General features: G+C 59.2%; 1 protein-coding gene across 1 annotated transcript in view; it reads right to left on the bottom strand.

Annotated features, from left to right (window-relative positions):
- Positions 1-25955, bottom strand: part of CSPG4 (chondroitin sulfate proteoglycan 4) — a 28881-nt gene extending 2926 nt beyond the window's left edge. The window contains exons 1-9 of the mRNA XM_080395444.1: positions 25409-25955; positions 11580-11743; positions 6881-10462; positions 6100-6579; positions 5473-5649; positions 1848-2046; positions 1513-1647; positions 1194-1348; positions 163-346 (exon numbers count right to left, since the gene is read on the bottom strand). Of these exons, the coding sequence (XP_080251570.1) occupies positions 163-346; positions 1194-1348; positions 1513-1647; positions 1848-2046; positions 5473-5649; positions 6100-6579; positions 6881-10462; positions 11580-11743; positions 25409-25490 (5158 nt within the window). The 5' untranslated portion in view covers positions 25491-25955. The remainder of the gene's footprint in view (positions 1-162; positions 347-1193; positions 1349-1512; positions 1648-1847; positions 2047-5472; positions 5650-6099; positions 6580-6880; positions 10463-11579; positions 11744-25408) is intronic.
- Between the last annotated feature and the right edge of the window lie 237 nt (positions 25956-26192).

Below are 26192 nucleotides of genomic sequence, written 5' to 3'. Positions count from 1 at the left end.
ACAGATGCGGTTTTAGATGTTGCTTGACATCATATCAAAGCTCGTGCTTGGCTGGCCATGGGGAACTGCACAAGGGTGTCTCCTTCAGACAAACAAGCCCTCCTGAAGTCTGCAAACTTCAGGAGGGCTTGTTTGTCCCTTGCTTCTCCTTTTCTTCTTTACCTGCATTTCTCCATAGCAGAGTTGAACGCTGGGGACACCTCTCCTCAAAGGAGATCAGCACGAGGAGGATGAAGGAATCAGAGATGGTTGTGGGAGCGACCACGCGGAAACGGATGGCATCTTGGGCCAGCCAGAAGGGTTTCTCTGGCATCTCGTGCTGGTAGAAAATCATCCTACTGTCAACCTAAAAATAACAAAAAACCCCTCAGTGAGCTCTGCTAAATGGCAAAATACCCAGAGTGGGTGTTACCATGTGGGAAATGGGTGCATCTGTTTCATCTCTGGTGTGATGGGCACCGTAGTGCTTGGGGGGGACCCTGGTGATGCTGTGTTAGAGCCAATGTGTGCGCCCTGGGATCTTATCTTGTCTCTGGGAAGGAGCAGCCAAGCCCTAATTAGGTAAGAAATGGGGATCATCACCACCCAGGACATAGTTGCCACTCTCAGGAGCTCCCTGTGCCTCCCTGTCAGGATGTTTCTGTCCAGTAACTGGGGAAACTGAGGCTCAGAGGAAGGGCTGAGCTTACTTAGCACCCTCCAAGACCTGGGCCAGGCTTCCTCCAAGGATGAGCACAGCATCGGGGAGCTTGCACGCTTCTGAGTGATGGTTAGAAATAAGTCCTTCGCTGTGCTCTGCAAAAGCTTGGCCCTGTGCGAGAAGGGTGGTAGCAAGGCTTTGCTCAGAGCAGGGGTGAAAGCATCACACTTGGCTCTTGCCGTAGGCAGCAGCCAGGGTGGCTGGGTCTGCAGCAGGGAGGTAGCCTAAGAAGAGGGGATTATAACTCCCTGAGCCTTGCCCAGCACTAAATCCAAGGCTGGCGGCCATGGTAAAGCCGGCGCTGGGGCAGCAGCTCCTAATCCCTCTTGGCATCTGTTGGCAGAGCTGGGAAAGCCGTGGTGTGGCTGCGGCCTGGCTCTGCCTCCTGCCTGGGATCGGGTGCCTCTGCCCAGGGTCGGGCTGGGACCCCCGGGCTACAGCGAGCCGCGATGGAGGGCTGTGTCTTGGGATGCTGGGGGAGGCAAAAGCTCACCTGGGCTTGGGTGAAGTTCCTGACTTCCTCCCCCTGGGAGGTGCTCAGCCTGCCCAGGCGCGGGGCTTGCTCGATGCTGTAGTACAGAGCGGTGGAGCTGGTGGGGCTGTTGCTCACTGCCTGCAGGTTCTGGCTGGTGATGGGCTGCAGGGCACCTGGAAAGCATGTTAATTACGGACTTCAACCCATTGCCTCGCCACCTGCCTACGGCCTCTGCTGTGGGCATCTCTTGGCAACACTCAGGCAGCGGGTAATAGAAGGGTCCAAGGGCCCCATTTGCCATCAGACTGGGAGGATGGGGGAACGTGCCTGTACCCACCTGGGCAGACAGTGAGGCTCTGCTTCTTGGCCAGGCTAATGAGGGGCTCTCTCTGGGCCCTGACGAGGAAGAAGTGCCCAGGAGACAGGTTCTCACCATCCCACAGGTCGAAGGCAAAGCCTCCATCCAGGGGTCCTGCAGAAAGCACAAAGCTGGACATTTACAGGGGGCAGAGGGGGCTGCAGCCCCCCATTAACTTGGTGTGGGTTTAGACCAGGGTGCTGTGTGATGGAGTTAGCATCCACTTTGGTGGCACAGGGCTGCCCTCCAGCAGTGTCCCCTCCCTCGGGTTGGGGGTGATGCAAGGGGACTGGGGCACCTTGGCCCTGCCCTACCTTGGTGCACAAAGAGGATGAGGCCGTTGTTTATCTGAGCCTGGGTGAACCGTCGGACCTCAGCTCCAGGGGCTGACCTCAGCACAACCTTCCCGTTGGCTGGGGGCTGGATGGAGTAGGTCACCACCTCTGCTGGGGAGTCCTTGTCCTCAGCACTCAGGATGTGGGGGCTGATGGCAGCCGTGGCACCTTCCCGCAGCTGGGGGATAAGAAGAGGCTATAATCCCCCTGGGATGCTCCCAGCACCTCTCCCCTTTCCCCTAGCCTGCTCTGGATCCTGTCCCCACTCAGAGAGCTCCGCTGGGTGCCTGAGCACACCCCAGTCCAATAAGGGTGCCTTGTCCACATGCTGGGTGATGCCTCCGTCATCTGGCCTCTTCCCAGCCCTGCGTCACCCTGCACCGCTGCCGTGTTTGCCAGCACGTGTTCTGCTGCTGGGTCTGTGCATCTGCACGGCACGGCACGAGCAGGCAGGCGAGGGTGAGGGCTTGCCCTTCCGTGCCTCAGTTTCCTCAAGGGCAGGAAAGGGAAGGAGGCACAGTGCTGGCACAGCCTGTGGGGCTGGGGCAGAGGCTGTGCCTTTGACAGATCTCTCTCTCCGTTGCTCTGCAAGGGAAGGGCTTTTAGTGGGGTCCCCGAGCTCTGGACTCGCTCCCTGAGCTGCTGCTGCGTACGTGATGACAGCAGCCCCGTCTCTCTCCAGCTGGGTGTTTCTCCTAGCTCATGCTCCCAGCAACGCAGCCATCCCACCACCCCCTCACAAGGCTGCAGCCAGCCGCCCCGGCAAACCCTCCAGGAATGACAAGCATGTGGTGAGCTCAGGGTGACTGTGAAGCTTCCCAGGGTCTCGTCCACCCAGCCAGCAGTGCCCACCCACCCCTGGGGATGCTGCTACCCCAAAGCCCTGGCATCTCCCCTTTCCGGCTGGAGGCAACAATTTTCCCCGCTCCTAATGCTGTTCCGTATCTCAGTCTCCGCACACCACGGGGGTGAATCCTGCGCTGCCAGACAGGTTCTGCCTGCACACTCCAGAGGTGCCATTCTCCCTCAGGATGCCCCAAAGTGGCAGGGAGCACCGATCGAGCCTTCCTGCAGCTCGTGCAGGGTGGAGGGGCAGGATGCGCTGCATCCCACCACATCATGAGCCTGGCCTGCATCCTGCAAACCCACAAGACAACACCCAGGTGCTGGAGGAGCTGCTCAGCTGGCTGTGCTGGGTTAGATGAGCTCTTTTCTGCTGTTTTCAGCTGGCCTAACCCAAAACATTTCTTGAGTGGGTGTGGGTGCCGACGGTGAAATTAAATCCCTTGGGCAGTCCCTGCGGGTTAGCAGGAGGCAGGCTGAAAACACAGCTTTGTAGAGATGGGATGAGGGAAGTGCTGCCGGACACGCAGCCCGTGCAGGGGCCGAAGCCTGCATGCACTGAGGGTTTCAGGCTGCTCCCTCTCCCCAGCACCCACGGCCAGGTCACTTCAGTGCCTATTGGAATTGCAGTCACACCTGGTGCCAGGGAAAACTCCTTGTGGCCAAAGCCCAGAGAGGTGTTTGCAGGCAGGGGGGACCAGCAGCCCCAGGGCATCGCTGCTGGCTGGGGACAGGCACATGCGGTGGCTCAAGAAGGTGCTCCAGCATGGAGCTCCAGCATGGAGCTCGTCACCGAGAGCCCACGCCGCCAGGGCTGACCCGCTTCGCCACGCTCTCCGTCCTCTCTGAATTATTAAAGCCTCCCGCCTGGTTCCTGCTCTCGCTTACTGGGTTTATTATGTTTGCTCAGCCTCTGTGTCGCCTCTGCTCTGCAGGAGAGCGAGCGAGGAGGCAGCGGAGCAGCGCCGGCAGCGTGGCCGTGTTTCCCTGCAGCAGTGGAAGCGTCTCTCGGTGGCAGCCAGCCAACCCAAAAAGCTGCTTGAGGCAAATCTGCACGGTCCTTTGCTGGGGGCTCTACTTGGGGGTCTGAGCCCTGGCTGCTGCCTGCCTGGCCCTGCGTGGACCCCGCACCCCGGCGCTGGCAGGCGCAGCCAGCAGGGGAAGGCTTTGTGCAATCTGTCTCCTGGACCCGGCCTGACCTTTAAACGCTGAAGTCATCCCTCTCCAGAGCACAAACACAGCAGGGCCGGGCCCCTCCTGAGCCCCGGGTTGCTTTAGCATTGCTCCTGCCTGGAGCAGGGAGCCTTGCCCAGCCCCAGAGCCCCTCCTGCGGGCAGCCGGGTGCTGCCCTCACCCCTCCCCGGGCCGGGGGGTCCCCCGATGGAAAGGCGGGCGGACTGCTGCCTCAGAGTTTATTTTGGGAACTTCTTTCTTTTCACCCTTTTTTTAGCATGGTGGCTGGGATGGAAAGCCACGCTCCCCTAAGTGCCTTGTAATCACTGGGCTAATGGGCTGGCTAAAAATAAGGCAGGGAGGGAGCCTCCTCCTCCCCTTGCACAGGGCCAGCTCCGCGCTGCACGCAGGAGTGCAGGGCTCTGGGGGCAGAGCTGCCGGCCCTGCCTGCCTCCCCTGCTCCCCACTCCAGCGGCACAAAAGCCCCTCTCTGCTCCCTGAGGACCAGCGCATCCTCAAGGATGCTCCACGCTGGCTTTGGCAGGCCGGGCCCGAGGGACTGACATGGGCCCAGCAGCTGAGGGGTTAACTTTTCCCTGCCGGGAGGGCAGCGTTTTGGCACAGCTGGGGCAGATCCTGGAGACATCACTTAGTGCACTAGAAAAGGGATTTGCTGGGAGGGGGCTGGGGGTGTAACAGAGGCAGACTCAGCACCAGGGCTGGCTGTGGGTGGGGGCACCCCCAAACCTCTGCCTGCCTCTGGGCCAGGCAGCCCCTACCCTTCCTTTGGGCATCTCCTCCAGAGCCCAGTCTCCCAGACACCTTCCCAAAGCCGCTGTGGTACTCCTGGTGTGATGATCCTGATGGAGGGAGCTGCTTTTCCCTGCTGCCAGCCTGGGAAATCCTGGGATGAGGATAGCCTGGGGGGCTGGGGGGGAATGGTCCTGCTGGGCTGACGGTCCTGCATGTTTTCTAATAATTTCGTTGCTGCAGCATTAGTGATCCTGAAGGGAGCAGGGAGGTGCCTGGGGCAGAAGGTGGGATTTCAGCACCAGGTGAGCCCTCTTTGCTCCTGACTTTTTACTGAGGTGGGCATAAGGAGAGGTGTGACTAAATAAATTAAGAGAGCTGCCTAAATAAATTAAGTATTTCCAGTCTGTGCTGATGGAACGTGGGTAAGCTGCTGTCGCGCTCCCCGGGGATTGCTCCGGAGGTGGGGAAGGGCGCCCCGGGGAGGGGAGGGGGATGCGGGCTGTGCGGGGCGATGCTCCCACCTTGCGGACGGTGTCAGCATCGGCACTGCGGAGGGATGGGGCGGAGGGAAGGGAGGGGGAGGGGGGGGACGGGGGACGGGACAGCCCCGTCTCCGCCTCCTGCAAAGCCTCGCCCCGCCGGGAAAGCACCTCCCTCCCCCGAGCCCATCGCCTGCCTCTGGGCTGCGCTCCGGCTCTGCTCTGCCCCGGTTCCCGGCGGCTTGGGGGGGGGTCCCGTGGGGTCCCCGCGTTGGTCTGGCCGCCCCCTCCGGGTACCTTAGCGCTGAGCACCCGGGGCCCGCTGGGTGCCCATCGCCGTGGCCTCGCACCCTTACCTGCAGCCCGGCGTTGACCCGCAGCCGGGGCCCCTCGGCGCTGCGGGGCAGGATGGTGACGAAGAGGGTCCTGGGCTGGCTCTGCCGGTCCGGCGCGGAGGCGTTGGCCAGGACGGTGAAGCTGTCGGCCCGGGCCCGGGGGCCGTCCTGCCTGTACTGGATCTGCTGCCTCTGCACCTGCGGGGCAGGGGCTGGTGACCTGCCTGGGGGGCACAGGCCACTGCCCCGCTGGAGGGGGGACCTGTGCAGCCAGCCTGGGAGGGGGGAGCAGGCTGGCCACCCGAGGCATCCCCGTGGGGTGCTTCCACCACAAAGACGGGGAGCGGGATCCCCATGGGAAGCAGACCCGGAGCCCAGCATGGGTGCTCTGCCCTGCGTCCCCACCCTGTATCCCCAGTGACATTTAAAAACACACCTCGGGGGTTGATGCGTGCCTTGGCTGCAGGGCAAACCCACCCCTCCAAACCCCTCCATCCTGAGGGCAAACGTTTCTGATGCGTACAGGAGCCCTGCAGCCCTCCCCAGCCCCTCCCAGTGCCGCTGGGGGCTGGAGCCCACCCTGGACCTCTGCCCACCCCCCCAGGGAAAGCTGTGTGGTGGGCAAGCGGGCACCCCTGGCTGCTGTACCTCGCTCCAGGTGAAGCTGTGCAGCCCACCGTCCTCGGGCCGCTGGCTGTTCCGGAGGGTACCGAACCGCGGAGGCTTGAGCACCCTGAACTCTACACCAAGAGCCGTGTAGTAGGTGTTTGGGATGTTGAGGGTGCCTGTGGAGAGGGTAGCAGAGCCGCCTCCCGGCACTGTGATGTTGTGGACATCCAGGGGGATGGTGATGGGGAGTATGACCAGGCTCACCACCACGCCCTCCAGGGGGTCTGCACCACCAGCTGTGATGTCCACGACAAACTGGTCATGCTCCTCCTCGGGCTTGGAGTGGAGGTAGAGGACTCTGCCGTCGTTGATGTCCTCCTGGGTGAAGGACTGGATGGGGTCCAGGCTGGGCTGCTCGTTTGAGTCTTGCTCATGCTGAAGCGTTGCCAGGAAGCCGGAGGCTGGGGGGCTGCTCACCAGGTAGACTATGTCTTGGGGAGGGATCTCTTCGTGGGTCACCTGGCAGTGTGGGGGAGACAACACATGAGTGGGGAGCTGCTGCCTGTGAGGCTGGGCCTGCCCCACGGCCCACCGCTGTGCAATCCCCCGAGACTTTGCTATGGGATGAGCTGCAAGAGTCACCTTCTTGCCGAGGCCATGCCTGAACCCCACCTCTACCCCTGGGCAAAGCCTGACAGGGGCATGAATCCTTTGCTCTGGGCAGGTGGGAGTAAAATGGAATCCCACTGGTGGTTATCCTAGTTTGGTGGCCAGGGAAGTGATGCAGGCTTGGGGAATGACTAGAGAAGGGGATACTTACCAGTAAGTACTCCTCCTTGATCCCAGCTGCTTCCCCCTGAAAGACGTGGATCTCCTTGTGGTTGACTATGCGCAAGGGGCTGGGATGGGTGTCCAAGAACACAGTGATGGCCAGCGTGTCCTCCACCGCCACCTCGTTTGCTTCTACAGTGAACTGGAGCTCATCCCGGGTGTTCCTGCTCCCGTTGTGGTGGTAGGAGATCTCTCCTGCTAGCAGGTCCCTCTGGGAGAAGGTCACGACCGGCTGCTCCCCTTTCAGCACAGTCCCCCAACGTGGGGGGGTCATTATCAGGAACCGTATCTCTTCATCTGACCTGATGTCCATATTGGTCTCCAGGCTGAGGACGGAGGAGTCGATGCTCCCTTGGCTGCCTTGGTGGATGACTAGACCAGTGTTGTTGACTATTTTGATGTAGGGGTCTGATGCCTGTACTTCCAGGAGGGCCGTGGTTTGGTGGAGGCCATCTGAGACCTGTAGCTGGATCCAGCCCCGGTCAGCCCCCGAATGGACAAAGAGGATCTTCTTCTTCCTCAAGTCATCTTGTGTGAACCGATAGACCTGGTGGCTTCTGTCATCGGCGGACACGATGCTGCCAAACAAAATGTCCTTCCTTGCCAGCACCAGCTGCGTGTCGGAGAAGCCAGAGTCCTTGTCGGTGAAGGCAATGTCATCTGTTGTCAGCAGGTGCTGCCCATTGCGCACCACGTTGAAGACCTTGTTCACTACCTGGACCGGGCTGTGGTCATTGACGGGTTGGATAGAGACCCTGAAAACACCTCTCACCTCCTCCGCATCGGGCTCAGCGCTGCCCTCGCCCTGCCTGGTCGCTACGAAGGGGATGTCATCCTCCAGCGTCTCAGAGTCATCGTGCTGGTACAGCAGCCGGCGGTGGAGGATGTCATCGTTGGTGAACTCCGTGATCTCCTCTCTGGAGGCCGAGCCATGGGATGCAGCCCAGGCCAGCCTCCCGTGCGCTGGCCCCTCAATGACTTCGTAGAGGTAGTCCATGCTGTTCATGCTCTGTACGAACAAGTGGTCCTTGGAGATGACAGCTTGCCCCCCTTCTGGCACAGTCAGGAGGACGTTGGTCAGGGCTGGTGCGTCGGGGTCCCCACCAATGCTGATTGTGTAGGTATAGACAGGAGAGTGCTGCTCACCAGCATGGACGCGAAACTGGAAGGTGTCCTCGGCTTGCTGAGAGTTCCTGATGGTCACGCTGTAGCTCAGGTGGTTCCTTTGCAGGTCATCTTGGGTAAATCCAAAGCCTTCGGTCAGCCTGTTGCCCAGCAGTTCCAGGTTTCCCTTTTTGGGAGCCTGGATTATCATGTAGTGGAAGGGGACTGGGGCGGAGTTTGGATCTTCCAGCATCGCCTCCAGCTCCTTACTGGTGATATTTCTGTGCCGCTTGTTCTTCATCTGGAGGGGGACCATGGTCCTCATCTTAATGGTGGCTCTTTTAATCGTTACAAGAAAGGTGTTGTTTCGCAAGACTTTCTGCCCTACCTGGACTTCGAATCTCAGCTTCTCCACACTGTCTTCCAGGCGGTGCTCCGGGTCTGTGCTGAAATACTGAATGCGCCCTTGCTCCAGATCTTGCTGGTGGAAGGACTCCACTCTTTTCCATTCCCCTCCCATGCTCCCTTGCTTCTGGACCTCACCATACCGTAGGGGCTCTGTGAGGATGTACAGGATGGCGACCCGTTGTTGCACTGCGTTTGTCTCTACTGACAGGTTGGCTGTGGTAATGCGTGCAGCACCTCCTTGGGAGATGGAGAGGCCGGTGTTGTTGCGCAGGTGGATGTCAGGGTCGATGGCGAGGATCCTCAGGGTGGCAATGGGGCTTGGGACTGTGCCGTCACTCACCTGCAAGGTCAGCTGTAAGTTTGTCCCGCTCTGGTGCACGTAGGCTATGTTGCCTGCTTCCAGGTCTCTGCAGGAGAACTCTTCGATGGGCACTCCAGGGTGAAAGTCATACTCCACATAACCCTCCTCCATCTGCTGGCCACCGTGCAGCTGGAATTCAAGGTCATCACAGGACGTGTCATCATCTAGGACCTGCAGGATGTCCGTGGTCAGGTGTTTCCGTGTGTGCTTCAGGATTGTCATGTGGTTCCCATGGGGAAAGATCACCTGGGGGGCATCATTGATGGGGTTGATCATGATGGGCAGCAGGTACATCTGCCCCTGCCGCAGGCACTCTGGGACTCCTTGCTGGGCAGTCACTGTCACCTCTAGCATCAGCTGGTCCATGGGCCCCTCGGAGCCGTCGTGGATGTATTTGACTTTCCGATTCACGATGTCCAACAGGGTGAACTTCCTTCTGCTCCTGGACCCAGGAATGTCCAGCTCCAGCTGGCCATGCCTGGGGTCGTTGGTGATGCTAAAGAGGATTTGGGACTGTCGGATGTTTGCAAGGCTCAAGTCTACTGTTGGCTGGGCGTGTTTCCACTCCAGATAGGCCATACCCCCTTCGGAGACAATGAGGGGGCTGACGTGCAACAGCCTGCTGATGTTGGCGAAGGCAGGTGGGAAGCTGTTGTCTGGCTGACACGGTTCTGCCACCAGGCCTGGTGCTCCCGACCAGACATCTGGAGGTGTGGAGGTGGGTGCCTCATCCTGCTCATACACCTCATCGTAGTCCCAATAGTGCTCCTGCTTTCCACAGCCAGATGTGATGTCCTTTGTGATCACGGCATCTTGCAGACTCCGCCTCTGCATGTTTATCCGCAGGTCCTCCAAGCAGCCAACAAATGAGTTGTTGGTCATGGTCCACACTGAGATGAAAGCAAGATGATGCTCCCTCAGCCTTTGCAAAGCTTTTTCATTCATACCTCCAATGAAGAGATTTCCCTGAAGGTCTAGGTAGTTGTTGATGCCTCGGTTGGACGTGGATGAAGCATAGTAGTCTATTAGGATCTCAAACTTGTGGATGTCTGTGTAGACTTTGACGTAATGCTGCTGCTCATCACTGATGAAGACATTGTTGTGCAGGACGATGATACCGTTCCCCTTCTCAACAAATCCTCTCAGGCGCCCGTTGAAGATCTCCAGGTAGAAGAAGTCATTCTCCAGCCCTGCATGGTAGATGAGGGGTGCCTGGGTGATGCTCGTCATTATCACAAACTCAATGGTCGCTTCCTTCCTTGCATCCCAAGTGGGAAATGCGATGTAGGAGTGTGGTCCCAGGAACCCAAAGGGGTCCTCAGGATCTGCAGAGAACTGCGTGCTGCAGCCTTCCTGGACCTGGTGGAAGATCTTGGAGCTGCCATCAGAGGACAGAGGGGAGAGGACATCCAGGCCATTGAATGTCACTAAGTGGAGGCAACCTCTGAAGGGTGAGCTGGCCTCAGCGAGGTATGGTAGGTCAAGGCTGCCGGTCCCGCCGGCATAGAGGCCATACTGGATGTCCAGCTCCCTTACTGGCCCCGGGATGTCCACAGAGCTGTTGAAGAGGCTGTCAATGGTCAGCATCATCCTGCCATCTTCCACCAGCAGCTCCACATCATGCACCACCAGGTTATTGAGCTGCAGCTCTGCCGGGGACTGCAGGGTCACCTCCTCAGAGCCCAGCTGCAGCCTGGCCTGCAGGAAAGGACACAAAGTGCTCAGCCCAAGCGGGGTGTTATCTGCCGCACAGGAGACACCTCTGCACCTACCAGAAATACCCTGTGAAGCATGGACCCGTAGCGTGGGGGCTTGCAGGTGTTTTGGTCCCTCAGTCCACTGCTGTGTGCCCTGCTCCTCCCTCACCCCCCTGTGCATGCCCTCTCTGTCCTGGTCTCTGAATTTCTCTCCTTTTTCACTCATTCTCAGCATATTCCAGTCTGGGGGCTGCTTCCCTGGAGTCTTCCATCTCCCAGTCCCACAGCTGGGCTTTTCCTCTCCCTGCACAGAGGGATTCTGCCAGATGCTGGCTCCGCTTTCCTTGCTCCATCCTTCCCCTGCTGCCTTCCATCCCTGCAACCCGGGCTGCTTCCAGCCCTTGCCCTGGGAGCTGGCAGGGGAAATAGCAGGCTTGGTTCCCCACGCACAGCAGCTTGGAGCCTGCCTAAGTAGAGGGTTGGCTGATGGGCCCTGAGACACATGGTCTGCATTAGGGAGACCTCTGGCCAGCTCCTTGCTTGCTCTCCTGCTTTAGTTCAGATGTGGTTGGTGGCCCAGGCCAGGCTGCAGGACAGAGGCGGGATGTGTGCCTCCGCTGCTCCTGGCACGTTCCCTTCATGGTGGATGCCAACGCCGTAACCACAAAAGGGAATTTTATTCTTCTGTCCTGACCCCTTCCCATGCCCTGGGCTTAGTGTGGTGGGACAGGGGAGACCTCTTCTTTCTCTGGATCCTCGTCTCATCCCTTCTCTTCACTAACCCCGTGCACCCCGAGGGGGCTGTGCACCATGCCTGGCCATGCGATGTACGTGGGGGGCCATTGTCCAGGTGCCTCCACGATGCTCCCCAGCATCACCCCCGGCAGTGGGTGAGGAGCTTCCCCCGTTGGACCCTGTTTCTCTGTATTTAACTGATTCTCCCAGGACTGTGTCCACCCCCTTCTTGAACTCTTAACACCCCCTGGCAGGGGTCCTGGCAGCTTGGCTGTCCACGCTTGTGTCTGGCCCCGTGGGCTGCCCCTCCCTCCTTGCGCTGGATGGAGCCGTGCCCCGTGGACCCCAGCCTGGCCGGGGGAGCGGGGTGTCGGGGTGCTGACCTGCAGGCTGCCGGCTTGCAGCTGGAGCAGGAGGTGGTCGGGCTGGCCGGCGGCCAGGAAGAGCAGCCCGCTGCCCTGGCTGGTGTACAGCTGCAGGCGAAGCCGCACCGTGCGCGAGGCGTCCACTAGCGGCATCTCCACGAAGCCATCCCCGAAGAAAGAGGCTGGGGAGAAAAGCGAGAAGGTCAGGTAGGGATGGACACCTCCTGCAAGCCCTGTCCGTGTGGGTGCCGTGATCTGGAGCCTCCCAATCCATCCATCAATTCCTCCCCGTTCCCCCAGTGACAGGGTACTGGAGCCCAGCAGCCTGGAAAGACCCTCAGGGGAGTTGGTTTCCCGATTTTCCTGGAGGAAGAGGTTTCTAGGGGCTAGGTGCTGAGGTGGAGGCTGTGTTTCTCGTTGCCCACACAGCATTTTAGAGGAACCTTCTTGTTACATGGTTGGGACAGATGCTGTAGCACCTGCCATCAGGCTGAGTTCCCAAGCACGGGGAGGCGAGCTGCTACCCTAAGGAGTCTTTCCCACTTCCACCACAGCCATCTCCCTTTGGAAAAACATGAACCCTTCCAGCAGTGGCTGTGCTGTGCCTTGGCTGGATTCCCTGGCTAGTGCCAATCGCTGCCAAAGGGAGAGATGCTGCGTGGGAGCCCTGGGGATACTGCCGAGTCAGCCAACACCACGCTCTGCTCCTCTCCCTATTTTACACTGCTTTCTAACAGCTCTCTGTATCATCCAAACATTGCTGACATCCACCCTTGAAGGTGGCTGCTCCGTCAGTGCCGGAGGAATAAACACGTGTGCCTGCGATCCATATGTGGCTGTGAGACCGTACAGAAACCTCGGCTCAAAGGGGGCGCCTGAAGATGAAGCTGGAACATGTTCAACGCCCAGTATACACCAGCCTTGGAGGGACTCAGCGCAATGGCATGCGGTCACGAAATGAAAGACTGTGTCACAGGGCATATGCGGGAGAAGGCAGAATTAAAAGCACAGGGAGTGGCAAGGCTTAATTTTAGAGTGCCTGTGCTTCTCAGCTGGCTCGACGTGTGTGTGTGCATTGCACGTATGTTAGATGTATGTGTCTGCAATGCACAGCCACCCATCCTGGTTGGCCCCAAAGTGACCCATGGCAAGGTTAACTCTGCGCTTGCAGGGTGAGGCACAAACACTCAGGGCCTGTAAGGTGGAAATGTTTGGGGAGGATATGTTGGGAGGGGGGTGGGGGGTGTGAGCGTGCGCATTTTCAGTCTCTATGTAGTCACGGGCTGTAAAGCCTGCCGTGCTTGAGTTTCTATGTGTGGAGCTGTTCTGCTGTACTTCACTTTTGCTCTTGTCGTCAAATCCACCCAGCCGTAGACCCACACCTGGGTTTGGGGTCCCACATGCCATTTGCTAAGGTGCCATGGGGCAGTGGGGGCGAGTGTCTGACTTCTCCGCGGATCCCTGCCCAGCCCATGCTCTCCTCTGGAGGAGGAAGGGATGGAGATGCAGTGCTGGGGTGGAACCAGCCTCCTGCAGTCAGGTCTGGGTGTGAACACCTACATGTGCTCTTTACAGCTGCGTCCCCAGTTGTGTTTTCCTGTTGCCGAATTTCTGTGGGGCTAAGGGGGGTGGGAACAGGCAGGACGTTGGGCAGGCCCACCCTGCTCCAGCAGGCATGGGGTGAGGCAGCAAGTGAAGACCCAACCCAACAAGAAGCAGCCACAGTCACGGAGGGTGTGAAACGAGCCCATCGTTAGAGGCGATGGTGAGGGTGTGCCTGGCAGGGGCAGAGCTGGAGCGCTCTGCTTTGGCTCCTTGCATTTTCTTCTGAGCTGAGCTGTGCGGTGCCCTGTGTAGGGGGTGTTATTCTGAGCCCTTCAGGAATGGAGAGACCTTCTTGCCCAGGACACCATGAAAAATCATTTCCTACCACTGGCAGCAGAGGAAGCGTCTCGTCTTTCTCCTGGGGTCTGCGAGAATAATGTGGGTGTTGCAAGGACCGTCACGCCACCCGCCCTGGGCAGGGTAGAAATGGCAGCATGGAAATATCTGGCCCTTGCTGGAACACCAAGCCCTTTGCCCAGCCCTGGGCAGGGCTGCCAGCGCGCCTCACTCAAGCCTGCTCGCTTCCTGGCCTTCGTGCCTGCCGCTGGCATGGGGCACTGTGGCTTCCTTGTCCTCTTCGGCCCAGCCAGTGACTCAGAGGAGCTTTGCTGTTCTTTGCAGGGCTGTGAAGGGCTCTGTCCTCTCCTGACCTGCTCCCTCCTTCCAGTGGTCCTTGCAAAACCGGCCAGCCCTGGCACGCCAAGATGGCCAAGGGCGGTGGGTGCTGCCCCCGGTGCTGCCCGGGGCTCTCGGCGCTGCCTTGTCCCGGTGTTTGGTGAGTAGGAGTGACGTGGCGTATTGCAAAAGAGAATTTTGCGCAGATGCAGACAGCTGTGCGCAGGCCCCAGCAAGGCTGCACACATGCATGCAACACATTGTGGCCCCTGCAGACATTGCATGTACATTATGTGCTGGCTCCCACTGAGGTCCCCCTATGCGTGCATGCTCTGTGCTCCAGCTCCCACTAGGATTTTGCTACATTTCAGTTTTGTGGCTTCCCCTAATCCAAAAAACATGCTCTTCAGATGGGCACAAAGCATCTTCCCTCACAGGGAGGGAAAGCCTTGCTGAGGCTGGACCCACCACCTCTGTCATCCCAGGGGCCGGGCAGCATCTCACCATGGGTGCTGGGGATCATGTTTCGGGGCTGGAGGAGCCGGTCCAGCCCAGCCATGCTGTTTTCCAGTGTGACAAGGGGCAGCAACTCCTGCAGCCAGCACATTTTGTCCCACCTCCTTTCTCTTGAAGCTGCCAGAGATGCTTTTCTTCTCCTTTGCTCGTAAAACACTAATAAAAATTACTGAAAGCGCGGATGCCCAGGGGAGTGGTGCTGTTTGCTGGGGGAGGGAAGGAGGGACCCTTGCCCGACTCTGGAGGTGCTGGGATTTTTCTCCAGCAGCAGAGCAGTGTGAGTTACTGCTGTTTGTCTTCCCAAATTTCTGCTTTATTTCAGGGCTCTCTTCCTCTGCTCAGCAGCCTGGCCAGGATACAAACACTGCTCAACCTGTGGCATTTCTCTTTCACAAGGGACTTGCAACTTTTCACCTCCTTCTCCCCTCTTCCTTGCCTTCCACATTGCAAAAGACGCAGGAAATACAGCTGGCTGGTTTTGTTTTTTTTTTTTTTAAATGCATTTTGCCTTTAAGGAGCCTCCATGGCACAGGGTGCACCATCCCCATCAATTGCTTGGATGGCAGCTCCGATTTGGGCACGCACAGAGAGAGCAGAGACCCCGCCGGCACCCAGCCCCATCTGATGCAGCCGAGCATCCCGGGATCGCCCCATGGGGATGCACTTCTGTGACTCAAAAGCACCTTTCCCAGGTGACTTAAGGGTGCTGTCATCACGTCACAGGCATGCCATTCCCCAAGCCCAGCCTCATCCCTGGATGGAGATGTCTGAGCTGGCCCTTCCTCCCCTGTCATGGGGAGCAGCAGGTCTCCACATTCTGGCTGTGGGTTGGGGTGGGCACCCCGGCCATCCTGCTCACCCTGGCTAAAAATAATCGGCGTTCCCAGCTCACCGTGTCCTGCAGGAAATTGCTGCCCCTGCCTTGCCAGACCGATGGAAAGGCGTTGATGAGGCGAGAGGGGCCTCCGTCACAGTTTCCAAGGAGCCGGCCAGCAGCCAGCAGATTATAGGCTGCACTGTCATTTGGGTTTGGGGTTTGTTTCTTTTTTTTTTTTTTTTTTTTTGCATTGAAAAAAACAAGGAGATGAGCCAAAAGCTCTGAGCAAGGGGCTGGGAGCGAGGCTCCGGGCGTGCTTGGCTCCTCCTGGGGCCGGTGAAGAAGCCAGGGCGCTGTGTGAGCGGATGCTGCCCCAGCACCCTCCCCAGCCACCAGCCACGTGCTGCGGCCGGGGTGCCCGGGCCCCCTCCCCTCGCTCCTCCAGCTCAACACACGGTGGGTTTGGCCTCTCCCAATGCTGTTTTTGGCGTTCAGGGAGTTTTTTGGCACCCCAGGCCTGATGCGAGCCGTCTCCAGCGGCCCAGGGAGCAGAGCCCAGCACTGGGCAGAACCACGGAGGGGCAGGGGTCCCGGTCTGCCCAGGAGACTCCGGGCTGGGGGCTCCCGCAGTGCTCCAGGACTCAGCGGGGCTGTTTTGAGCTTTCCTCCATGCTTTAACATCTCGGCGCACAAACTTCTCCTACCTCCTCCCCAGCACGCAGGATGATGGAGGAGCCAACTCCCAGCCCAGGCAAGGGAAAGTGCTTGCAAAGCTCAGCACAAGGGTTTGCAGAGCGGACTGGCGCTGGATGTGCGAGTTTTTTGGAGCAGGGAGATGTCTCCTCCGTGTGCAGAGGGAAATGCGAGCTGGTGGATAGATGCCTTCCCTGCCCTCAGGCTCCGACCCCAGCCTGGGGCATCCCCAGTCCTGCTGCAGGACAGCTGGATGCATTTTGGGGTGTGCATGGAGGGGTGCGTTGGTGCATGGGGGACACAAACAAGTCCCCGAGGAGCTGCAGGGGCTCCTGTCGCTCTGCCTGGAGGAGGATGCTGAGGCTGGGGAGGAAGGATCAGGGCAAACCCTGCTGGGGAGAGGGGCACGGCGCCGGGGAGGGGCTGGCTGCTCAACAACGCTTCATTCAGGCTGTGGTGGGGGGCAGGTGGGGGCCAGGGCTGGTGGCCCATGTGTGTTTGCAGGGAGAGGACTGGAATTCATTAAAGTTGCTCTTTAATTACCAGAGTGGGTGCCAGGAGAGCCCGGTGCAGACACACGGGGCCCACTGAAAGCCTCTCTGTCTTTGCAGCCGCTTCCCGCCCTGGCCACACCGGTTTTCTGATGGTGGAAAAACAGCCGGGAAGTGAAGGCTCCTTGTTGCCCGAACAGCCCCGGGCTTGTGCGGCCACTGGTGCAGCCCAGCCCGCCGGCCGCCCCCCTTCCTGCCCGCCGGCCGGTGCCAACAAGCAGCCCCTGTGTCCATGGCATGCCCGGTGCTGCTGAGCCCCCCTGGCACGAGGTGCTGCCAGGATGCCCTATGGCCAGCCTGGTGCATTCCTCCTCCACAGCATCAGGAACTTGTTTTGAGGCCCTCTGAGTTGTTTAGGGTTGTTTTTGTATTTTAATGACTTTATAAGGTAGTGAGCAAGCTCAATGCTAGCCATGCTGTACTGCACCCACCCGCTGTGCAAACAGTGGAGGGGCTGGAGGGATGCAAACACCAGGGGGGATGCAAACACCAGAGGGGCTTAGAGGCAGCCGCCCAGGCTGGGGGATGCTGCTTGGCAGCTTGAAGCCCTCCTGGCCCCCTTGCAGCTTGTGCATGAGCTCCTGTCACCACTCCCAGTACAGGAGGGTGGGCAGGACCAGCCATCCTGCCTGCGTCGTCGTGGGTGGCCCCGGGGTTTGGTGTCCCTAATCCCCAGCCTGGCTCTGCGATGCCCAGCAGGACCCACAGCCCCCTGTGCCCTGGCTGCATCCCGGGTGGTGGCAGGGCTGGGCTGTGACCCTGTCCCCACGTGGGGCAGAGGGGCTGGGGGAGGAAGGGAGCAGATGGGCTTTCTGAGAAAGGCTTCATTATGTTACACATTCCCTCCGTTTTACGGCGTGGTTTTATTTATGGCTGGGGAAGGAAATGACCAGCCTGTGAGGCAGGCTAAGGCAAACACAGCCACGGCGGAGCAGCCCTCCGGTCTGGCTGGGGCTTTGCCGGGAGGAGGGAATGCCGGGGGGGGTGTGGGGCGGGGGACGGACGACACGCCTGGGGGGCTGCTGCCTTCGGGGATGCCCAGAGACCTGAGCGGGTGCCTGGGTGCAGCAGGAGGGCTGAGCACCCCCTGGGTCTCTGTCAGCGAGGCAATCCCAGTGCAGACACCTGAGCTGGTCTTGGGCTGCGGTGACGGCATCCAAGCCCAGTGGGGACCCTGGGGACACCCCATGGTCCCTCTTGTGCTGGCAGGACCTTCCTCCACAGGCAGCGGGGCTGCCTCCAGGGTGGGCTCGGGCATCTGGGATTGGGCAGAGCCAGCCCAGCAAGCAGCCCCTGCCCTGGCACAAACCTCTCCCTGCTCTCCTGCTCCTGGGATTTAGCCTCAAGATTTATGGGGTGGGGTGTCATCGGCACGGATCCATCCCTGGTGTGATAGCTCCCGGCACAGAGGATGGCTTTTTTTCTTTATCCCCACTTCCAGGTTTTATCCCCCACAGCTCCAGACGGTGATTGCAGCTCCCACATCCCGAGCCAGGGCTGTGCGTGCTTTTCAAACCCCGGCAATAGGAATGAGAGCTCCAGTTCTCGCCTCCCACCCTCCACCTGGCCCTCCCTCGCAGCGGGGCCCCCCAGGGCCAGGGCCGGTGCTTTCCAGGAGTGCCGGCCAGCGGAGATTGCTGGAAAGCAACACCCGGGAAACCGCCAGCAAAGCCACGGCCCATCACCCTCCTTGGAGCTGCCCACCACAAAGTGCTTGCCAGAAGTGGCCATCACCCTTGTTTTGGGTGTGGGAGGAGAGCCCCTGGGCTGGGGTGCTCTGCTTTGCCCCCATCCCATCCCGCTGGCCCCGGCTTCCCAAAGCGGATTGTCCGCCCCTACCTCTGGCTGCGCTGCACCGCTTTGAAACCCTCCGCCTGTGTTTATTAATTCAGTTCCTCTCCCCGTCCCCCTGCCAGCTGCTCTCCTGCTCGCCTTCCCCTGGCTCCTGCCTGACAGCTTTGGGGAAAAAAATGCCTTTTTGCAGCCCATGGACTTTGGGTGTCAGGGGAAAACGTCTTCCCTGTTGATGCTGTGCTGCCTGGGAGAGGGGCTTGCCGTAGCACCCCGTGTCCTGCCAGCCCTTGATCCCCTGCCCCACGCGTGTGCCTGCTCCTGCCTGCCTCCCCCATCCTCAAGAAGGAGCTGCTATAGCTGGAGGCCATAAAGCAGGGTCCAGGAGGCTTGGCTGGGGTTCTGGAGCTCCAACCCTCGTTTATCCAGCGTGGTTTTACGATGATTCAGGCAGCCCTAAAGCTGATGGTATTTCCTGCGCTCTCCTGCTGGACCAGCTGCAGAGCCACGGAGGGGAGGGCAAGGAGCGAATAGCTGGCACTGGCCACGGCCCGGCCGCACGGCGGCTGCATCCTGCATCCCCGGGGCGAGCACCCCCGCAGCCTGGCGGGAGTGGGAGCCGGAATGGAGAGCTTTTAATGACGTGTGCCTAAATGGCTCTGGAGGGACTTAAGGAATAAGCCTGAGCTGGAAGCGGCGGTTAGAGTTTTTGCCCTGGGAAGCAAAGCGGGGGGAGAATGTGGGAGGATTTGGGGAAGCTCAATGGGGCTTTTGTGCCGTCCCTTGCAGCATGACTCAAGCTTGCTCAGACTCCTGCTGCCAGGAGAAGTTGGCCTGGAAATATTGTATCAGCCCCAGAGGACGTGGTTTCCAAACCATCCCAAGTCGGGTTTTGTTCTATTTTTTTCCCCTTCTCTTTCTTTTTCTTTCTCCCAAGCCGTCTCCCCCTCTCTCACTGGCTGGCAGGTTTTCCAGCTCCACCCTGCACATCCAGGCTCCCGCTCCCACAGCTTTCCTTACCCCTGCTCCATGCCCCCTGCTTCCCACCCGGTGAGGGGAGGGCTTGCAGAGCTGTGGGAGGGCGTGTGGTGGCACATGAGGGACAATCCCAGCCAGCACTGGAGGAGCAGGGGGACCCCGGGGGAAGCCAGAGCTGGAGGCTGGGTTACTGGGGAGCGGGGCACTCAGGGCGCACATCCCACCTGCAGATCCCTGAATCCCATCCCTGCACACCCGGCAGAGCTGGTGCCCATTCCTGAGCCCATCTCCAGTGCCGGTGGGGGGAAGGAGCCTTCCCGGGAGCCGGCGGGGTGAGCGTGGCCGGGGGATGCTCACAGGCATCCCTGGAACAGCTCGGTGTTACCGGAGAGATCCTCGCCTGCTGTCAACAAACAGTGCGGCCACCGCTGGAGAGGGGCCTGTTTCCAGCCGCCCAGGCTCAGCCGTTTCCCAGCCTTGCTCATGCCAAACGGCTTTTGAAGTGCCAAGATCAGGGAGCTGGCGGCCAAAGCCGGGGTGAGGCGGGGATGGGTGGGCACGAGCGGCGCACAGAGGGAGATGCTGAAGCTCTGCCAGGAGCTACCTGCCGGCTTCAATGTCAGCATCCAGCGCTGCCCTCAAGGTTAGGGAAGGAGCTTTTCAAATGTGCAGCTTGGGGCGGTCTGGCCATAGCCGTACTGGCAGGGCAGCACCTGCAGCACCCGCAGCACCCAAAGCATCCGCAGCACCCACAGCACTCACAGCACGCACAGCATCCTGCGGGGCTGCAAGGGCTGTGGCCGGCGTGCACTTTGGGTGATGCTGGGTGCTGTGAGGGGCAAAGAAAAGTGTCTCCAAGGGCAGGGAAGGGTGTTTGCAGTGTGGAAGGGGAGTATTTTCTGCTCCTCTGGGGCTGACATGCTAAATTGTTTGCCTTGCAGTTCTAACTGCAAAGAAAATAACTATTTTCTTTTTTCTCCCTTTTCTAGAACTGAAATTTCTGCCTCTTCTCTTCTCTTCTCTTCTCTTCTCTTCTCTTCTCTTCTCTTCTCTTCTCTTCTCTTCTCTTCTCTTCTCTTCTCTTCTCTTCTCTTCTCTTCTCTTCTCTTCTCTTCTCTTCTCTTCTCTTCTCTTCTCTTCTCTTCTCTTCTCTTCTCTTCTCTTCTCTTCTCTTCCCTTCTCTTCTCCTCTCTTCTCTTCCTCTCCCCTCTCTCCCCATCCTTTTGGAGGTTCCCCTCCCTACCCTGCCTCCCCCTCCCCACTGCTGTTATCCCCCTGGCTTTTCCATCTATGAGAAACAGACAGCGGGGTGATGTTTATAGAGAAAATAAATGCCTGCTCTATTTCTAGAGTGGGGAAATGTATAGCTGGCCGCGTGGGGCTGTGGGGGTGTGGAAGCGGGTTCGCACATCCCCTCCCAGGGCTGCGGGGTGGGACAGGAGGCTTTTCTCAGCCTCATCTACCTCGGGCCAAGACTTCCCTCTCTTCTCCCCAACTCCCAGAGGAAATGACCCTGGTGGGCCCAGAAATTTCTGTGGGATGGGATGCAGAAAACCTTGAAGCCCAGCTGAACCCTGGCCAGAGGCTGGGAAAGGGAATAGGAAATTCCTCCTGAACCCCCTTGCTTTCTGCCTGTGTGCTGGGGAGCACCGGGGGGGCTTACAGCATGATAACAGGTGGGGAGCATCCATTAACATGCCTGGGGATGGCACTACAAACAGCTGGGGGCTCTGACCCCAAACCCCCTCTCCCCTCCCCATCTCGCCCTGCCTGCCCACAGAAGGAAGGAAAAACAACCACGTGAAAGCCAAGATTTGGGCAAAAGCAGCAGCAGGGATTCACGGGGGCCGCCTCGAGCTGACTCACAGCCCATGACTACTCCTTGAAGAGTCAGTGAGTCATGGTGATGGGTGAATGTTACTTTTCTGTCCCCTTGGCTTGGAGGCACATGATGGGACCGGCTACCTCCAAACAGTGCTGTTTGCCCCATGACTTTCTCCACTCCCATTAATTTTTGGCAGTGCCCTCTCTTCCCCGGGACGTTTTCTGTCTGCTACTGTGTCTGTCCGGCTGTCAGGCAGCCAAGAGCAGCCGTTGGGCGCAGGGCAGCTCCCAGAGGTATTGCACGGAGCAATGCATGACTCGCAAGGGTGACACACCCCGGGGAGGAAGGATGGAAAATGGGAATTTTTACCCTCTTGGATCCAGGGCACGGGACATAAACATCTTTCACCCCACCCGCTGCTGGCTGGCAGGAAGATGCTCGGAGGCCCTAGTTGGTCAGTTCTGAGAATGAGTGACAGCAAACGAGTGACAAACTGGGTGGCAAACCTGCATCCTGCCCATCCCGGGCTCAGGAGGAGCTGTAGCAGTCCCGCTTCTCTGGTTTTAAGCTCGCTTTGCAGAACCCCAAGCTGCCCCAACTCTGGGCTCTCCTTTGCAAAGCAGCCCTTGGCTTTGGAGTGGAGCAAAGTGGGTTCTCTCGTTCTGGCACCTTAACGAAAAGTCTTGGGTCCATTTGCAAACTTCGCAAGTAAAATGACCATCATGCAGGCATGTCTACTTGCATGTCTATGGCCGCAGCAGCTCAGGGAGAAAAATCATAACATTTTTCTCTTGACCTCAGTTTTTCTGTTACATTTAGCCTAGGAAAACTCAGCGTGGGACCCCATCCATGCAGCATGGCAATGTGCAACCAAGCACCGGGCATGATGGAGATTGTTCAGGGAAGGGCTGGCTTGGGAATGATGGGTCTCTGATGGACTCGCTCTGTGTCTCTGGGAGGTTTGGAGATACGGGGTGGTGAAGGGACTGGCTGCAAACCGGGCTGCGCAGCAGGCAGGCCTGCCTTGTAGCTGCTGGGGTGACTTGGGAACGTGGAAATGGCCTGGGACAGCCAGGCAAGAGCTGGGAAGTGTACAAATATGAGCCAAGGAGTTTCTAGGACTTTCCTGGCTGAAGGCTGGGGGTGATGCTGATGCCTGGGGAGTCTGGCTTCCCAAAAAGGAGATAAGCCAGAGCCCAGCTTCTCCAGGCACCTGGAAAGGGCCATGGGAGCAGCCCCTGGGAGCCGAGGCTGGTCTGAGCCAACGCCTGTTGCGAACAGTCTGTGCTTTGAGCTTTATTTAGGCACACAGACAGCATTAGCCTACTGCCTCCGAAGTCCTGTTACTGTCCAGCCTTCAACCTGACGTTAGTTCCTCCGGGTGAGCTTAACCCTGTCCTGCGATCTTGGAGGAATGCGCTTATTATATATTTGCCCGCAGCCCTCTGTTGCTAAATATAAGAGTGAGACGAGAATATTCCTCCCTGATTCCCACGATACCAGTTTGCATTCTGCCTCCTTTTCAGCCTTTTTCCTGTTCTTTCCCATCAGCTGGAAACTTTTCCAGCTGCTTGGAGCTATGACCTCAAAACATGTGGCGCATTCACAAAAAAGAAAGGTTGAATAAATCTGTCGGATTTCCAAAAGTGGAGGAGAGGAACAGCCGAGGCGGCTCCCTAGAGCTGACCACCCCGGATAAGGCAGGAGGGGTCCTGGCTGGGTATGCTGGGGCAGACACGGTTCCCCCCCCACGGGCAGGTACCCTACGTGGGGCAGCCATGGACAGGCAGGGGTCCGCTCGCCTCCCCCCATCACCACTGCTGGGGGTCCACCCGAGACTTGGGGGGGTTGCATTTTTTGGCACCCCATTGCTGGAAGCTCGGGGTGAACACTGCTCACAGGGACCCTACGCATCAGATTCCCCCTTACTCCCCATCCCTCCTCATTACAGACCCCCAGCAAGAGGGTTTTTGGGGAAGGGGAGCTCAGCCTGCGGGTGACCTCACTGGGAACCGGAGGAGAGCCAGGATGTCTAAAAACAGTTTACTAAAGCTTCACACTCAGATGTCAAGAGGACAAGTTTTATGGGTGTTTTTTCTTTTTGATATAATCTTGTATTTGTTGATGTGCGTGATGACTGTTTCCATTTCAGGCTGGGCAGAAAGCCCAAGCCCCTGAACCTGGGGTCGGAGGCAACACAAAACACAGGTTTTGCCCCTAAAAATGAGCCTGTCCGCTGCCCTGTGCCCGGCATGCTGCTGCTGGGTGCTGTGGCTCTCCCTGATGGGGATGGAGTGATGTCCCAGGGCAGGCTGCCTGTGGGAACACCTGGCACCAGCACTGGTGGTCTCAGCAGGGATGCTGCCAAGGGGAAGGAGCTTGAGGGAAGCTGGTGCCCAAACCCAGGGTCACGCCTGGCACATCTGCTTCGGCCAGGGGCAGAAATAGTCCCCAGCATCAGAAAATGGGTGTAAAACCTCTTTCCTTTCCCAGCCCTGCAGGTCTGTGCCAGGCAGATGCCTGTTGATCTGTGGAGCCGTGCCCCGGCCATAGGTGGTGTTACCTGGGGGGAATGTGGAGGTGTTGGCAGATGCCACTGAAATCCACGTGCTGGTTTTTGGGGTTGCTTCAGCCTGTTCACCGTGAAAGAGCTTGGGAGCACCAGGACAGCCCCCAGGAGCAGGGCCCATCCTGGACACCCAAGCAAGCAATAGTTCTGCATAGTGAAATCCCTGCCTGGGATGGAAAGGTCAGGGCTGGAAGGAAGAAGACCACTCTGTTCATTAACAAAAGGGATTTTTTTTTTCCACTCAGCTTGCCAGGCATCTTCCTATTTTGGTGCATGAAAAAAAAAAGGAACGAGTCCAGAGGGAAGGAGAGGAGTGTGTCCTGGAGGCCACCTGCTTGCTGGGGAGGGAATGGGGACAACAAGGGACCTGCAGGCATCTTGCAGGTGCGGAGGGCCACAAGGCTGGGCTCTGGGATCATCCTCATCCTCAACACAGGCTCGAACGCACCAGATGGGTGGGGAGCAAATGACCAGAGGTGGTCAGCTGTTCCTTTGGAAACTGCTTGGAGCAAGCTCCTGACCCACTGTCAGTCAGAGCCCCAGCGCCCAGGAGGAGGTCTGGGGAGGAGAAACTGCTCAGTGAGATATTATATTATTTTTTGGGTGAGTTAGGGAAAAAAAAAGTGCTTTTTAAATTCCCTTCACTTCTGAAGCTGTGGACACTGCTGACCTGGAGCAAATGACCCTGCGTGCAACTTGGAGGGCCAGGCTAAGGCACAGACATGTCCCAGGCAGGATGAGACCCGTGTCCATGCCCTGCAGAGCCTGCTGAGGCTCAGACAAGGTACAAGCATCCCAGAGCAGGGGAGGGAGCAGGAGGCAGAAGGCGCCGGGAGGAGGCACAGGGTGGGACCAGGGCTGCGGGATGGCTGTTGGGATGCTGAGGCAGGGCACACCACCGTGCCAAGAGCTGTGTGGTCAAACCTGGCCACTGCCTGGGGAAAACTGGGTATAAATCACCCGCCCTGCTCCGCACCCAGCCCATGCCCTGCAGTAACCCCTCTGCCCAGCTCTGTCCCCGTGCAGCAGCCAGCAGCCCCTGCCCTCCCTGCTGCCTGAGGCCAGCCTGTCCTGTGGCACCATGGATCCTTCTCCTGGCCCTCACCCGGGGATGGTCCCTGGTGCCCCATCACCTGAGGGGTGATCCTGCAACCCTCTGGAGCTGTGCTGGCAGGAGCGGCAAGTCCCCCACCTCATGCACCCAGCTGCCTGGCGTGCATAGGACGGAGCTGGGAGGCGACACACACCCAAGCAAATGCTGCCCAGTTCCATCCTTCCCACCGGCACCATCCAAGCTCCTGCTCCTCGGATGATGAGCGGGGCTGCCCTCGCAGATGGCTGCTGTGGCAAGGCCAGACCTGGGCAGGGAGGGCTGGCTGTCCCCACTGGGGTGCAGGACGTGCCAGTGCCCTGTCCCCATGGTGCAGGGCTTTGGCAGAGCAGGGAAAGGTGCCTTTCTCCCGTGGGCTGCTCACGGCGTACACCAAAGCCCTGTGGCTGCTGCATGTGTGCGGGGAGTGAGCCCCATCCCAGCCAACACCACGTTTGCGTGTGCCCTGGAGGAAAGCATCAGACACAGCCAGGGTACACAGCACCCTGAGAGCCATGGTGGGGGAGCAGCCCTGCTCCGTCCCTTGGCTTTCCCCGCAGGACAACCTGGCCAAAACACCCTGCCTGAAAACAGGCAGCTGCCTCGCCTTGCTCCTGCCAGCTTGGTGACAGGACCCCTGCACTGTGGGGAGGGACAGCATGCATCTATGGGTGCCCACACTGTTCCCTGCTGAGTCCCCATCCCTCCCAGCCCACGCTGTGCACCCGAAGCTGAGCCTCATCCCACTGGTTTCTCCCCGCTCCATCCCCCGGGTGGGCTGGCGGGACGGGGCTTACCTCCGGCCGGGGGTCCTGCGCAGACGGGCTGGCAGGCCAGCAGCAGCAGCAGCAGCGTGGCGATGCCACCTTGGGCACCCATGGTGTCCCCCAGGGCTGGAGCAGCACTCGGGCTCCGGGCACGGCACAGCCTCCACCAGCGCCTGCTCCCAAGCGCCTGCTGCTACTACTATATTTAATAAAACGGAGTGAGGGAGGGACCCATAACTTCTCCCGCCTGTCAGAAAGGAGGAATTCGCTCATATTACAAAGTCAATTTTCTCTCTTAAAGGGCTAGAGGCTCCCACCCGCCACCCACCCACTGCTCAAAGCACCCTTGTTCGTGCTGGGGCGAGGCGAGGGCGGAGCAGCCGCAGCGGGCAGGAGCTGGACACGGGGTGCGACGGATGGCTCCGGTGACACCCCTGCTCCCGGCAAAGCGGGGGACCCATGGCTCTCCCCGGCACCAGGCACTTTTGGGGGAGCAAAACCAGCTCCTGGTGTCTGCGCAGACCCAGATGGGTGGCGGGGTCCCGAAGCCGTGTTGCCCATTGCTGGCTGTTGTCCCTGGGCAGCCAGCCTGCCTGCTGCTGTGCTGCCTTCCCTGCTGTCTGCCAAAGTGGCTCGCCAAGCCCCACGCCTCTCAGCAGGACTGAAGGCGATTGGGATGATCCTCAGCCCTGGGGGTTTACTAACAGCCCAACTACGCTAGCATGGCACTGCGGAAAGAGCTTTTCAGTTTCTCCCCCTGGAGCAAAGCTGATGCCGCACGTGTTCAGGATGAGGCCACAACCTTCCGGAGATG

This window comes from Falco punctatus (assembly GCF_963210335.1).
Source record: "Falco punctatus genome assembly, chromosome: 7".
Lineage (NCBI taxonomy): Eukaryota > Metazoa > Chordata > Aves > Falconiformes > Falconidae > Falco > Falco punctatus.
This window is presented reverse-complemented; position numbering and strand designations above follow the sequence as displayed.